The sequence below is a fragment of the Doryrhamphus excisus genome, linkage group LG20 (assembly GCF_037039965.1).
Source record: "Doryrhamphus excisus strain RoL-2023G ecotype Guam linkage group LG20, RoL_Dexc_Guam_v1.1, whole genome shotgun sequence".
NCBI lineage: Eukaryota > Metazoa > Chordata > Actinopteri > Syngnathiformes > Syngnathidae > Doryrhamphus > Doryrhamphus excisus.
In genome coordinates, this window is record NC_136376.1 from 15,623,425 (window position 1) to 15,639,815 (window position 16,391).

Sequence of the window (16,391 nt, forward strand, 5' to 3'; positions counted from 1 at the left end):
TACTAGTAATACTATTTTCATTTCCCGGCAAATTTCTAGTCTTTTATGATATAATTAGCTCCGTTAGTACGATACCCGGTTATTATGATAATCCGGTTACTAGGATGCCCTTTTCATCTCCCGCCAGCCAATTTGGTCTGCTTATATCGATACAAAAGCAGCTTAAATCAATCTTTGCTTAAGGATTTCAATACCAAAAAAGAACACGGCCAACGGCTGCTTCCAGTCAACTTTATTTTTCACACTTCCACCACCAGAGTGCAGCACACACACCGATTCCCGCACTTCCTGGTTCACAGGTCATGCTCAACCCGCCCCACATAGCTGGCCAAACACATGCCTGCAACAGAAGAACCAACTGACATAGCATACACACCTATTCCAACGAAGACACAAGCGTACAAATACATGTATTTAATTGTGTTGTATTCAGATATCTTTTTATCGCTTGCAATAATCACTGTTTTTCATATGTACATGCTGGCGTTCGTGGTTTCTCTCGTGTGTATAGATTCTATACACACGAGAGAAACCACGAACGCAGTTGGTTCTTCTGTTGGAGGCATGTGAAAAATAAAGTTGACTGGAAGCAGCCGTTCGCCGTGTTCTTTTTTGGTATTGAAATCCTTAAGCAAAGATTGATTTAAGCTGCTCGACATTGTTCTATACTATAGAACAATGTCGAGTTCTATGCACTCGACATTGTTCTATACTATAGAACAATGTCGAGTGCATTATTGCCCACTTTTAATGCAGTTCGGCGCAGGATCGGATATATGGATAGTCCGGTTATATCGGTATTTTTTCCGACTCCCGAGAATATCGATATAACGAGACTTTACTGTATTTCCATAGCTTCGTAAAAAAACTATATGATGACTGTTTCCTACTCCTACACATCAGTCCAGCCAAGACTTCTCACATCTTTAAATTGCATTCTGGTTCAGTTAGTGCAACTTCTATTTAGTTTGAGATCCTGGAAGCACCGGTCCGTCATCCAGTGTATGTACGTATATGCTGGAAGCATTCTTGCAAGTAATGCGCATCTCATTATACACGCTAACCTTCAACCGGCTGGATTCATTCATCACTTAATTCAAAAGGTTTTTCCATTCTGGCTAAGATTCCCTGGCGTTCAGCCCTCCAATGAAAGGGCCTCAAGCTGCAAGTCATCAAAACGTCTATTGTCCAAATAAGGAGTAGTGTGTGTGTGTTTCCCTTGCTAGTTAATAAAGACTTCCCATGAGCAGGCTCCAACCATATGCTTTTGAGGGTTTGGCTGAGAGAGAGGCGCTCTTGTGCATTTCAGGCAAGCATGAGGCGTTTAAAGATCAGAGCCCCTCGCAGTCTGACGTCACTCCTCCCATAGACCCACTGTGGTGGAACTGCACGGAGGAGTTGGTCGCTTGTTTTGTTGCCATTATGTTGATCTGATTAACATGTGAGCTTCTAGAGAAATAGGAAAGTGGAGTTGCAGAAGGATCCTGTCTAGTTTGATTGCAAACATACATGTTATGTATGTAATGCATGTAAGAACGAGCACATAAACAAAACACGTTGGCCCTGAGTGTGAACATAAACACCAAGAGTTGGCTCAAAGTTTGTACCCTGGCTGTTTTCTCTCATAACATGCTGAATGGCGAGCATGCTGTGACCTCATGAATAAATAGGAACGATCTGTATGGAGCGAGTCTTACAAAAAAAATACAACTGTGGTAACATGTAAATTTGTCATGTTATATTCGAGAATTTACAGTAGAGCAATAGCAGAGCGGAAAAGAAAATACTTCCTGCTGGGCTAAAAGTGCAACTTGATGCATTAATAAGTGAGGTGAGATGTTGAGAGGGGATTAGAGTGGCCATACATTTTTAATGTGCGATGTTTTGATCTGTGTAGATACAAGGCTGTCCATTTTTCATGCCACTTATCCTCCTTAGGGCTGGAGCCTATCCCAGCTGTCTTTGGGCGAGAGGCGGGGTACACCCTGGACTGGTGGCCAGCCAATCACAGGGCACATATAGACAAACAACCATTCACACTCACATTCATACCTATGGACAATTTGGAGTGGCTAATTAACCTAGCATGTTTTTGGAATGTGGGAGGAAACCGGAGTACCCGGAGAAAACCCACGCATGCACGGGGAGAACATGCAAACTCCACACAGAGATGCCCGAGTGGAGATTTGGAGCGAAGCGGATGTTGGCCTGTTGAAGACATTTTCAAAGTGGACTTTTTAATGGCGGTTCAACGGTGCCAGTGAAAAGCTAAAATGCTAAATTCCTGCATGAAGTTTAATTTTTGGCCATAGACTTACATAATTTACATATCCATAATGTTGAGTACATATTCACAATTACAACAATGAATCGATGACATTGATTTTGCCATCGAGCTTGGCGGGCCGGGTGTGGCCCTATATGTGGTTCTATAGCCGAACCGATTACTCCATGATCGCTTGTTGCAGCCCTAGTTGTGCCACTCATCAATGTTGCAGCTTCTGCTCAACAAGCCGTTCTGCCTGAAGCAATGGAAGCATCTTACTTCCTCGCTTGTCATGTTTACATGCTGCTGTGTCAGGTAGGGAGTAAATTGTCATCCTATTGGCCAAGGTCAAGAACCATGTCAGAGGCGACGGTAACAATAAAAGCCTAAAAAGTCTGACATTACGCTTCCTGACCTAAGATCCTTGTGAATATATCACCTAGCGTGTTGCTGCCAATACCAAGTATTACAAAGATGAACAATCAAACAAGTAGCATGGTTGGTTGTAACTTCCAGAATGTCGATATCTAATCCTGATGCCTGAGGTTGAATGAGGATTAACACAGCGGAAGCCTTTGAGGTAAGAATGGTGCGAGCAATCTGGTGTCAACTGTCCATAAACTGGTAGGGTGTCAGCAGTCAACGCTGGTGGGTATGCCTTTCAGTTGTTGCTCAGGAATTCTTCTGTTCCGTTGGGTGCAGGCCCAGGATCGGAGGGTGTGGTGGCAATTGGCAGCATTGATGGTTTGCTGAATGTTGGTGAACAGCCTCCAACACATATGGGAGTTAGCAGTCTCCCGTCTTGTGTTTCTGATGTCAAACCCTCTCTTCATCTGTAAAATAATGTTCTGTTGGAAATCCCTCCACGGTACAGTTTCATCAAATGATTACGCCATTTAGTGGTGCAAAAAGTCACTCAACATTTCAAGCTATTATGCCCCCCCCCCCCTAAACCCTCACTTCTCATGTGGCTTGAGAAAATGTGAGATAAGCACAAGGAGTTTAGGGGCTGCAGAAGCAAGCAGTGAACTCTCAGGGGGGTCAGTTCACTCAGGGGACAGCGGACAGGGGCCATTTGAAGCATTCTGCTTTAATGGCTACTGGGGTGGAGGCTTTTGCCGCCAAGTTTAACGCTGCGTCTCATGTGCTGAATCCCAGCACCGGTCATGTTACCATGTTACCATCCTCCAGCTGAGCAACAGCACAGACGGAACAACACACCCTCTGTAGGTCCAGTGAGACATGGATCACAGCCCGGTGATTGATGGCAGGCTGACCTCTGGTGTCTCTGGCCAGACCGCTTTACTACAGAGTGGTTGGTGTGTGGTTATTCCACTTGACGTAGAAATTAGTCAGGTTTTTATCAGTGGCTTTAATGTGGTAGCAATCCATCTATTGCTGGAGTAACCAAAGGGAACAGATCTGCACAGAAGCTGGGATTCAAACCCTCAACCTTCTTGTGGGGCAACCTTGATAACCACTCTGCAACCTTAATAATGCAATAGCATAAAGATTAAGGATAAAACTGGTCAAACTAACTAAAATACAAATGTAAGGCATTCAGAAGATGCATTCAAAGACCTTGTGACGACATGTAATGTTCTACACTGGTCATAAGGTGTCAGTAATGTTACTGTAATGTTCAGTGGGTCTTGATTATTGCAGATTTCAATAAGTGTATCTCACAACAGGCAACCCCCGACGTCGCTTCCTGCCCACCCCCTACTCAGCTCCACCAGCACCAGAACACATTTAACACACTCGAGCATAAATCTTATTTATGTCTTAAATGGCTTCTTTTCTTTTATGTCCACCGTTTTGGGTAATGAGAGAGTGAAGGGGACTATAGCAGCGTACAAATAATAATTCATATGAATTCATACTTGATAATGATGGAATATGGATGGAAGTATACGTATGCTATTTCTTCCTGAAAATTTAGATTGAACACCAAATTGGCTTTGGGGGGGTTCTATATATGTATTTATTAATCCTAACTATATGTGACGCTTTTTGTCACAATTAAGTGCTGCAGAGGCTGCATGGCGGGGCGAAGTGGTTAGCGCACAGTCCACACAGTTCGATTCCACTCTTGGCCATCTCTGTGTGGAGTTTGCATGTTCTCCCCGTGCATGCGTGGGTTTTCTCCGGGTACTCCGGTTTCCTCCTACATTCCAAAAACATGCTAGGTTAATTAGCCACTCCAAATTGTCCATAGGTATGAATGTGAGTGTGAATGGTTGTTTGTCTATATGTGCCCTGTGGTTCCAGTCCAGGGTGGACCCCGCCTCACCCAAAGACAGCTGAGATAGGCCACGGCACCCCCGCGACGGTAGAAAATGAATGAATAAGTGCTGCAGGCATCCATGCAATAAATTCACATCATCACTAGATTCAGTTTTTCTGTCTACGTGTTCCACGATTTCCCAAACCAGACTCAAATCTTCATTTTTTTTCACGTCATGTCCTGCACTAATGAGTGCTGCTTCCTGTTATAACTCCCTGGTGATGAGCTGGGTGGCTTCTCCACTCGTGATATATTAAAAGGGCCTGTCTGAGCCAAGAGGATGGGTGGTGTGTGGCCAATGGAAAATGTTGTGAAAATGGTTAAAAGTGAGCGTACGTGATGCCCGGAAACAAGGGGTGTCTTCATTGTGGTTTTTGGCTTCCATGTCATTAGATTACAGATGACGCTTGTGCGTGTTTATACTGTTGATTTTGAGACAGTGTGCTTTATATGTAACGGGCAGAAGAGATGAAAGAGCTTTTTTTGTGTTATTCTGTCGTCTCGTGAAGATATGAGGAGGATTTCATCTCATTTAGCTCTATTTTCCTTCTCCTTTCGTGTTTCCAAAGCCCATGCCAAATCAAACTGTTCTTTTTGTGGTCTCTGATTAAGCTGCCAGATACTTCTCAGAGGTTCCACCATCAGGTTAAAAAAATGCTGCGTGTGATCAGGTACTATCTAATTAAATGACTTGATGCTTGTGTAAATCATACTATAAAATCAGTAGGGATGGTCGTGTTTTGAGGGAATTTATTGCAATCACTGATGTGGATCGAGCTCTGTGATTAGAATGCAAAGAAGTAGACCGGATTCCATGATGTGATGTGCTTCAGATAAGTATGCTTGATTACAATTATCGCATTGTGTGTGCTTGTCTTATGTCCGGCGGAGTTGTGTGCAGAGCTTGTGTAAACCTTGAAATGTTACTATTACTATTAATTAGGGGTGTCAAAAACATGGTGGTGTTTTTTGTTTGGAGAAATGTTGTCTCACGGGAAGAGGCTCCAGCTTATTCCCGCGCCCCTAATGAGGATGGATGGATGGATGAATGGTAATTGTACACTTAATCAAAGTTACTTAAGATTTGTCAGATCAAAACACAATAGCTACATATGACTTCTATCAAAACAGGTGTTGGTGGAGTCTATTTTGGAAATGTACTACTCCCAATATCATGTATGCCTCATCTTGTGAGTCGAGTGTATTATTATTATTAGTAGTAGTAGTAGAAATAGTAGTACTAACATTAGTGGTTAAAATTACACTTACTCTGCAACAAATCAAAACAAATACATATCGGTCAAAGGTGACAGAATTTACAGCAACAGCCATTTATTCTCCCTACAGAAAGACGCAAAGGATGTGTTCAAAGCCATCACGTTCGAGGTGGCATACAGCTTAGGGAAGCATGTACTAACCGGACACCAGGAGCGAGACCTGCCCGCCCTCACCCCGGTGCTACGATGGAGGAAAGGACAGAAGATTGCCGTGAGAAATGAGGTAAAATGCACAGGAACTAACTGCTCCATTCTGTACTATATTTGCTGTGGTCAAACATATTTTTTTCTGGCTTCCATCAAGCTTTGGATGTGTGAATACATTTCCAGTTAAAGCATTTATAGATGATATCTGCAAATGTTGACACACTGATGCACGTTATTATTACATTTCCTTTCACTTTTGAACACACACACACAATAAAATTGAATTCCACCCACCAGCTGATAAATCACAGACAGGATTAAACGAAGGAGCACAAAATGAGGTTGAAATGATGTGGTGGTTACCAGCTTATTATTGTCTGTGTTAGCTTTTCTTGAGTGGAATCCAATAGACGGATTCATTTATTTTCATGTAACCACCTCTAACCTTGCCCACATGTGTACAAGGAAGGCTGCACTTCTTGAAAACGAAGGCATTTACATCTTTTAAGCACCTACAGAAGCCATGATTCTGAAATCCATCAATGGCATCAAACTTTGATCTACTTGACCAAATAAAGACTGTGAAGACAGAGAATAATGTTGACAGTTCTACATCAGCACCACACTGCCCCCTAGGTTGAGTAAGAGGCATTGTGCAATGAGTTGGGGGGCTCACATAAACCTTGTGTTTCCTCCGCAGACCTGGTTTGAGAAGAACTGCCTGTCAGACGACTGTGCTGCGGACTTGAGGCTCCATGGGAAGCTGTTACTCTCCGGGTAAAAAAAAAAAGTTCCTTCCTCATTGTTTGGGTCATTCTCTGTATTTGGACCTTTACAAAAAGAAGCCATCAGCCATGTGGGTGTGGGGCCATGACGCATGCTTGGAGGGTATCCATATGTTTTTCCATGCAGTGGGAGTTCCCGCTCTTTTCATGGCGTATTACTCAGAACACTCACTGATGGTCTTCTGGGTGAAAAAATAGTCATCTTTTTTGTTGATAAAGCTGCATCAAAAAGACTCTTTCTTTCTTTAAAACCACTAGGAGCATCAGTTGATTTTTGTAGACGGCTAAATTGTATTACAGATCGTTTTTTGTCACTTTTACTCCACCCTTTTCTGTAAAAACGAGTGGAAACCACCTGTTGGAATGGAAGAAAAATAATTCAACACCTCCATAACCTGCAGCATCCTGAATATACATTAAAAATAAACCCTGCTTGCTCTGACTTCAGTGATGCTAGTCTTAGTTTATGCAAAGTGTACTTTAGAGTATGAAATATATGCTCGATGCTTACTAGCTTCAAGATTAGTTACACAATGTCGCAGCTGCTCTGATTATAGCCTGGGGCCCTTTATGTACCTAAACCACAGAGGAAGAGGCGTTAATTGCAAGCAGGTTATAATTGGCGAGAGCATCTTATGTAACTTTCATAATGACTGAGTGAGGAGAAAGTGCAAAAGAAAACATACAACCACTTGGTCATTTATAATTATATTGCACAACACAGCAACAACAGGACCAATGTTGCAATACCGGTAAAACTGCTGAGCCAGCATTAACACCGGTGTTGAGTTCACTGTAGTAAGGCAAGTGTAACACTTTGACTTGAAATCCACACCAACAACCAGAGATCGATAAAGCTGCTGGATGCTATTCATGATCGTTCAAATGGAGCTAACGCCATCTTACCCAGCAACTACAGGAGAATTGGCAGTCCAATCTCGTCCATGACTCTTGTATTGGATGTCGTGAGAATGTGCAGGTCATCCTGATATACAGTAGAAGCCCATTATTTAAAAAGGAATTCTTCTTCCCGCTGACATTGCACAGATGTGTTAGGACAATTGTTTATTCACCGAGATACATTGTTGACATTTTATTCCCATCAGGGTGCATAGCAAGCCCCATTTGGCCCTGGGCGGGATAAGGAACGTCTCATTGAACCTGACCATCTCTAACGCTGGAGACGATGCCTACGACACCAACATCTATCTCAACTTCTCCAGAGAGGTTTTCTACATCAACTTCTGGCAGAAGGTCAGTTCCATGCCTGGCAGTTGTCCATATCGGTCATATCCTCTGTGACCCCCTTCCATTGTACTCAAAGGTTAAAAGACAGGCTCGGCAGTAAAACTCAGAGGGCGAGAGACTATATGCAGGTTTGCCATCAAATACTGATTACAGCTATATTCTTCATTGTGGAAAGTCCTTGTGATGTCTCTTCTAATATAAAACAACCCACTGCCATCTCCTGTGAAAGCTGGAGGAAAGATTTTCTCCACTGGAAATGGTTTTCACAGTAGCAATCTCTGCCTCCGCTCACGTCAGTTGGAAGAGGAAGCCATCATGCCCGAGAGAGACAGCCCATCACTTTGCTTTTCAGATACCAGACAGGACAACGTCCAGTTGGAAAGCTCACGTCAGCTGATGGATGAGACCTTCCCTACAAACCTAACAGCCTATAAAATAACTTCCTCCCATAAATGTGACATTTAATTCAAATAGAACCTGAGCGATGGGTTACTATTAGAAAAGCAGATCTTGAGCGCCACAGTTAATTTAATATCCCTTGTTGACGTCATTGATCAGGTTGCCAGCATCCACAGACCCTCTTTGGCCTCAAGAACCGGATTGTCAAGGTGGCCTGTCGACTGCATTCGTTATTTTACTATATAATCTATAGTAATATAAGCTATATATATATATATATATATATATATATATATATAATCTGTGCTCTGTGTCTGTACAAATGACACAAAGTTGAAAACAAACATGCCATTAAATGCACAGTATGTAAGATTACACCTACAAATCAGGTCTGTAGTTTCACAACTCTTCATGAAAGAACTTGCCAAATGCCTTCTAAAGAACATCAGATGAACCGCATCAAGCCAAATGTATACTAAGTGAGTTTAATTTGTTGAATAAGGGACAATACTTTTACATTTGCGTACACTTTAGAGCAGCCAATGTAGTCAATGAGTGTTTAGCAGTATGACAACACAAATGAGTACACCTGATAGTGAACATGTCTGAATGGAATAACAACTATACTCATATATATATATATATATATACATTTCATTTCTTTAGTATTGGTCCTTGAGAAGATTGAGAGGTGCACTACTTTTGGGGGATAGTGTTTACACATACTGTGAGACAACCAACCTTCCATCATTAGAAGTTTTGGATGACACTAAACAGGAGTAAACAGTTCCAGTGATGCTTAACTTGCCCTGATGTGTGTGTGTGTGTGTGTGTGTGTGTGTGTTAATGTGTGTGCGTGTTTTCATGGCAGACCAAAGTAAGCAAGCGACACAAAGTGAAGAAGTGCTGAACAAACAGACTGTCGCCGTTGTTCTCCCCGTGGAGGCACCCCACGCCATGTGGCCGCGCTCTGCTGTCGCTCACGCGCTGCCAGGTGGATGATGGGTAAACAGGCCGCCTTCCCCACTGTGCACTCTGCACAGCCCCACGGGATGGGCGGTGTCTGCTCACAGGAATACAGGAAATAGAGGAAATTCCATCATTGCCAGTTGTGCTTTGGTGCCTTCTCACCCCCACCATCCACTCTGGGGCATTAAAAAGGGGAAACGGGACTTGTTTAAATGGAGTTAATGAAAATGAGGCACATAGCCACACCCTGCTGAATCAGCAGAACCAAAGAAAGGACTGATAGAAAGGATAGTTGTCTTCTTGTTGAATATGTCACCAGAATTCTCTCTTGTAGTATTTCTGCAGGCTTGTTAAAACTTGGCAGCCACCCATGCATTTAGACATCCTCCATCGCTGACCCCCCTGCAGAATGTCTTTTTGCCCTCGTCCATGCTCCCACAACACAGCCTCCCAGTGAACTTTTGCTAAAAGAATCTTTACCGCTCGCAGGGTCGGGTTTGAATGTTTACACAGTGCAGCCGGTGGAGCTCCATATTGTTTAGACAAGCTTCCAAACACACAGCCTGGAGCTCGGCCAACTATGTGTGTGTGTGTGTGTGTGTGTGTGTGTGTGCCATCTCTGCTTCGTACAGCGCATAGGCAGGTATTGAACTCATCTCTGAATCAATCATCCAATTCCAGCACTACACAATTGTATGTGTCGTGGGAAGTGCCTTTTCGCTCCTCTGCCCCAGTGAACAACGCAGGTTTGAAGAGCCCTGAACTAAACCAGAGTGTGTCCCAATACTTCTGTATATTGTGTCACCAACATATTTCACCTGTACACTTACCATAGTCAGCATTTGGTCTGCAGCGTCTTCGCTTCTTTCACAACTTCCATGTCACCTCACCGACTCCTGTCCGTCTGTCTGTCCACCCTGATTAATCAGCTATCTCTCTTTTTGCAGGAAGAGAAGGGTATTTCCTGTGAACTTGTCGACTTGGACTTCCTCAAGTGCAGCGTGGGATTTCCTTTCATGAGAGCACAGACTAAGGTATACCTACACGCAAGCTGACTACCGCAGTACAAGGGTCTAATTTGCAGTAATCGTGTCTTTTCTAGTACCATTTTGCGGTCCTGTTTGACACCAGTCAACTTTCTGGGGAAAATGACACATTGCAGTTCTTGGTGCAAGCAAAGAGGTATGTTGTGGGGGGGGGGGGGGGGGGATGCCTTGCTGGCTAAGCTTTGCATTGACACCAGTCAACTTTCTGGGGAAAATGACACATTGCAGTTCTTGGTGCAAGCAAAGAGGTATGTTGTGGGGGGGGGGGGGGATGCCTTGCTGGCTAAGCTTTGCATTGACACCAGTCAACTTTCTGGGGAAAATGACACATTGCAGTTCTTGGTGCAAGCAAAGAGGTATGTTGTGGGGGGGGGGGGGGGGGGGGATGCCTTGCTGGCTAAGCTTTGCATTGACACCAGTCAACTTTCTGGGGAAAATGACACATTGCAGTTCTTGGTGCAAGCAAAGAGGTATGTTGTAGGGGGGGGGTGCCTTGCTGGCTAAGCTTTGCAGGGAATTCTTTACGTACGGAGAGACCAGATTGTCGGGTACAGAATAATTGAAGTATGCAGGGTTTTTTTTTTTTTACCCTTGGCCCTTTAAAACGAAGTTACATTTCATGTGGTATTACACCTAATTTTGAAGGTGTTCAGATGCAGACCATATTTAAATATTTGTTTTAGAATATCCCACTGGCCAATAATAACAAACCCACAGACCACAAAATGACCTCAGGCGACACGTTGGATACCCTTGGTTTACACCATGTAATCCAATACAAGAGCTGCCTTTACGAAGACGATAACGTGAAGTTTGGATTCATGTTTATTGTTTTAGGTCAGTGGTGTCCAAAATGCAGCTCAGGGGCCTTTTTGGGACTGAACTTTTTTTATTGGCTGATATTTATGAGATATTCATTCATTCATTTTCTACCGCTTATCCTCACAAGGGTGCTGGAGCCTATCCCAGCAGTCTTCTGGCAAGAGGCGGAATATTGGATATTTTGTCTTGTTTTTTTGCTTTGTCACCCATGAAAAACAAAACTAACAATAACGAATGCACAAAACGTATACAAGTGTATCCTTTAGAGTGTGTGTATGCTGACATGTATGACATGGCTGGATGTAAATATCAGAAACCCCTTTCATTACCACTCGGAAGTACAGATTACATGTGTGCCCCCGACGTGTCGACTTGTTGGTATGTTGACAGGAAGAATCAGCTTGAAGTTATTTAATGGAACGACTTCTTTATTTGTTGCAGCGCCAATCCTGAACACAAACTCTCTGACAACACTTTGGATGTCTCCATCCCTCTTGTTCACGAGACAGACACAACTATTACTGGGTAAGAACTTTAAAAACACACACGCACACACACATTCCAAGATACAGAAGTAGCCTAGAATGACCATGCGTGCGCATTGAGGGCCTGTCTGCTGGCTCTCGGGAGAGTCGTCACGCTGGAGGAGCGCATCAACATGAAAGGCCTTATCTCGGAATGGTTTATTGCAAAGCCAAAGGGAGAGAGATGTAAAACAGTCCAAATCCGCCAGAACCTTGACATGTGATAAGTCTGCTGTGTCTGTTGTCTGTAAATGGAAGGGAGGCATCACAGCACATCTGGCAACTACTGCAGGGGTGCTCATTTTGTCACTTTGGGTTAATAAATCACTAAATTGTTAAAAAAGTAACATCATTTGTGGTGTTCTCTGCAGTGTGGTGACACCGAGTTCATTTGTGTATGGAAACTCCATCGACTCCTCACGCTTCATCCAGATAGAAGACATGGAGTGCGACTTTCAGCCGCTCAATCTCACCTTCCAGGTAAAATCATCAGTGGCAACACACACACAGTTGTCAGTGTTAATTTGGCTCTTTCTGTACGTTCATACGTCTTCCTGCATCCGTGTTCCAGGTGATAAACAACGGGCCCAGTCGCCTGCCAGGGTCCACTGTGGACATCAGGATTCCAAACCAGCTGGCTGGCAATGGAGCCGACATGTTCCACATTGTGGAGACACAGGTGGAAGCCGACTGTGGGCTTTTCATTTGCAGGCATTTGTTTATTAAGTCACATCTTTAGTAGGCTGCATGGTGTCTGAGTGGTTAGCACACAGGCCACACAGCTAGGAGACCCAGGTTCGATTCCCTGCTTGTGTATGGAGAGCATGTTTTTTCCGGGTACTCCGGTTTCCAAAAACATGCTAGGTTAATTAGCCACTCCAAATTGTCCATCGGTATGAATGTGAGTGTGAATGGTTGTTTGTCTATATGTGCCCTGGGATTGGCTGGCCACCAGTCCAGCGTGCACCCCGCCCCTGCCAGAAGACACCTGGGATAGGCTCCAACATGCCCGCTAGCGAGGATAAGCGGCATAGAAAATGGATGGATCTGTAGTTGTCGAGCATCAGGCTTCTCGTGACGCATGAAGCAAAGCGTCCAAGTGTTGATGTTACTTCTGAATCCAGCCAACCATTTTATTTCACAACATTTTGCATTTAGATAAAGAAACACAATATTCCCAGTGGGTTTGGCTGTTTTCTTAACCCTTGAGTTGGCCCTTTCATTGAGGAAGATCATGGGGGAGCTCAAGCTGTTAATTGTATTTACTATGAATGGGCGGACGGGGTTGACTACATCCCACCCTCCTTGAGCCATCTGGAATCACTTTTAAGGGATCAGACAGTTTGCACGGAATGGGAAGGGGACACCTGTGGAGCAGGCTACTGCGCCACACCATCCCCAGCCTGGGAGCACATACGTATCTAAATGCCATGAAGTGCGCCAGACATTATTTTATGGTCATATCATTCCTATACATTCATTTGTTTACGTGTTCCAAACTCCTGCTCCATATGTTCCTAGTTGACTCGAGAAAAATCCCTCAATCTTGCTTATTTGACATGTGAATACTGTTTTCCTGGGGGGAATACACCAGGTTTAGGGTCCATGAATCATCAGAGCAGCAATGGCAGGATAAAGCCATGTAGTAAAAGTGTGTGGGCGGGCCGTCTGGGTGGCAACAGGAGGTTTGGAAAATGGACCAAAATTCATAGATGCGCCATTATTAGCATGATATTGCGCATCACATTCTACATAAAGTGGAAATCGACATTATGTTCAATATCTTTTGACACAAGCAGGCAATTTTCATGTTCTGTTGGCAGATTTATCCATTTTCTATGCTGCTTATCCTCATTAGGGTCGCAGGGGTGTGCTGGAGTCTATCCCAGCAGTCGGGGTCCACCCTGGACTGGTGGCCAGCCAATCCCAGGGCACATATAGACAAACAACCATTCACACTCACATTCATACCTATGGACAATTTGGAGTGGCTAATTAACCTAGCATGTTTTTGGAATGTGGGAGGAAACTCACACAAGCACGGGGAGGACTCAAACTATCTCTCCTAGCTGTGTGGCCTGTGCGCTAACCACTCGTCCACCGTGCTGCCTTGGCTAAATATTGTTAAGTGTAATTTGATTTTGTATATAGCTAATAACTGACATTATTTATTGATAAAGCGATATTGGTATCGGCAGTACCAAGCTCTGCTTTGTTTGGTGTAACATTGTTTTGCAAATGTAGCGTACCTCCCATCACGACTGGGAGTCTGGTACATTTATAAAAGTGCTTTCATTTCAAATGTACCCTATGACCCCCTGACCGGGACAGACTTCCACCTCCAGAGTTTCGGGTCAGACAGAAAAGAGGGGAAAGGAAAAGTATTCCCTTGAGCATGCTGAGCTGTAAACCGGCTACCGCTAAATCAATCCATATGAGAAATCTGTTGAGGAGGGGGGTGCAGAACCACCCAGAGCAATAATTGGGTTGGATCATTTAAGGTCACACAAACCATTGTTTCCATATTCCATGCATTAAAGCAATGGTTTGTGCACGTTACACACATAACGCTTCCACGTGATGTCCATTGAACACTCCTAACTTTCTTTGTGACTGTCTTGTTTCAGGTGGCAGACGGCCGAGGAAACTGCACCTCACACAGGAACCCAACACCGTGCACTGTCCCCCAGGACCGAGAGAGCATCTTCCACTCTATATTTGCCTTCTTCACCAAGTCTGGCCGCAAAGTCTTGGTAGTTATGCATCGAGCTCACATTGCGCTCATCACAACAACCCAAAGCTCACACTGACAGTCGTCTCTGTGAATGCTTCTCCTCACGTTCTCTCTCTACGACAGGACTGTGAAAGGCCGGGGAGAGCGTGTATGAGCATCTCCTGCAGCTTGGGACCGCAGCTCAAAGAAGAAGCTTTGAGTGTAGACACCAAACTTCTCATCAATACGGAAATTCTGAAAAGGGTAAGTGGCCGCGTTGAGAGTTTGCCCATCACATGTTGTTTTGAACTCCTGACTGAATCCAGTCGCAATTCTGCAGGACACCTCCTCCGTGATTCAGTTTGTGGCGCGAGGCCACGTACAGGTGAACGACAGGACTGTGGAGGTGCCGAAAGGCCTGCCAGAAGACATCTCTGTGAGTGCATCGTCTGTAGTAACCATGCAACTAGCTATCATTAGCATACAATCATCAATACACACTGGCTGTTATGTGTCTCCGTTAAACCATTCCCCCGGCAACCTGTGTTCTTTGCTTTGCTATTTTTTTTTTTTAAACACACCATATATTCATTAGCACTCGGAATTACACAGTGCAGTTGAAGGCCTCATCAGTGCAGGGTGTACGGTGCTTTTCATCATTCACTGTGTTGTCCATGAACAAATAAACCAGCCAGATGATTAAAGGAATCTGTTTATAGTGTCCCAACTCTAAAATAACCACTCCACTAGTTAGTTAGGTGCACTTTTTTGCCCTTACGATAACCAACATATATTTAGCAACAATTTTTGTAGAAAACCGAGGTTCTACTCTTTTGCTAAATCATCTAATCCTGTCCTAAAACTTTTGCACAGTACTATGTCAGAACATTTGAACGATGTGTTTAATGTTGAGTGTGTTTGTTCCAACTCCAATAAGATGTGCTCACAGTGAGGTAAGTGGCGTGAGTCTGTGGGGTGCACTGATCAAATTCAGTTTTTCTGCATGTTTAGATTTCTGTTACCCAAAACGTCCCTGAAATGGAAGTCTGCTGATAGATATACAGTATGGGGAGTCCTCTGCTCCTCTGTACCTCTGCTGCGTTCAAGGACAGACCCTCCCCCTCACACTGTTGGTTGCCGACTGATTGGATGGCTCAGCAGATCAGTTGTGATGATTAAATTGAGCATCCTCTAGGTAGCATCTCTCATGTGATTGACTTAGTGACGAAAAAGGTAGCCTTTCTGACCCTGCGTGTGACACACACATTCCTAAAGTCTGAGTTGTGGTCCCAGTTTGAGTATCAAGCTGTGTTTCTCATCATTCCGCCCATGTAAACACACCAACACAAATCCACTACGTCTGGGCTTTGCATTTCTCCAATGAACAGAGCGAAGAATGACCAGAGGAGCGTTCATCTCGCCGTACTCAGCAGCTGTTAAATTCCGGCGCTGCGAGCTGGTGAAGGTGTTAATGTGGGAAACTATTCAGCAGGGCGATTATCTTTATTTTGTGTTCGCCCACCGTCTCACGCCACATTTGTCATCAAAGCCCAGACAACGCCGTGTGCTATGACGCCATTCCTCTCGTATTTACACGTACTAATTGTGGAACATTTGCATTTGTCCAAGACCGTACCTTTCCCAAAGCCAATGAATGTTCTTGACTATATTGGAGGTCTGCTTTTTGACATAAACACATGGCTAGTATTACTGCACCTTTCAGTCAAGTGAGGCTAATTTCGTGTAAATCTGTTAAAGCAATCAGTGTTACAAAAGTATCAAATGGCTTGAGTTCGGAAGTCATTGCTAGATAATCCAGTGAAAATCAGAGCATATAGTATATTACATGCTAATGGGAGCCTTTGTGGTGCAACTGGACTTGACAGTGATGGACAACCAGTAGGTCAA

At 44.0% G+C, this 16,391-nt stretch overlaps 1 protein-coding gene across 1 annotated transcript in view; it reads left to right on the forward strand.

Moving 5' to 3' along the window:
- Positions 1–16,391, forward strand: part of itga9 (integrin, alpha 9) — a 46,723-nt gene that overhangs the window by 27,638 nt on the left and 2,694 nt on the right. Inside the window, exons 16-26 of the mRNA XM_058058166.2 lie at positions 5,901–6,053; positions 6,678–6,754; positions 7,869–8,016; positions 10,326–10,412; positions 10,481–10,560; positions 11,688–11,771; positions 12,142–12,250; positions 12,342–12,449; positions 14,398–14,523; positions 14,628–14,747; positions 14,824–14,919. Coding sequence (XP_057914149.2) covers positions 5,901–6,053; positions 6,678–6,754; positions 7,869–8,016; positions 10,326–10,412; positions 10,481–10,560; positions 11,688–11,771; positions 12,142–12,250; positions 12,342–12,449; positions 14,398–14,523; positions 14,628–14,747; positions 14,824–14,919 — 1,188 coding nt within the window. The remainder of the gene's footprint in view (positions 1–5,900; positions 6,054–6,677; positions 6,755–7,868; positions 8,017–10,325; positions 10,413–10,480; positions 10,561–11,687; positions 11,772–12,141; positions 12,251–12,341; positions 12,450–14,397; positions 14,524–14,627; positions 14,748–14,823; positions 14,920–16,391) is intronic.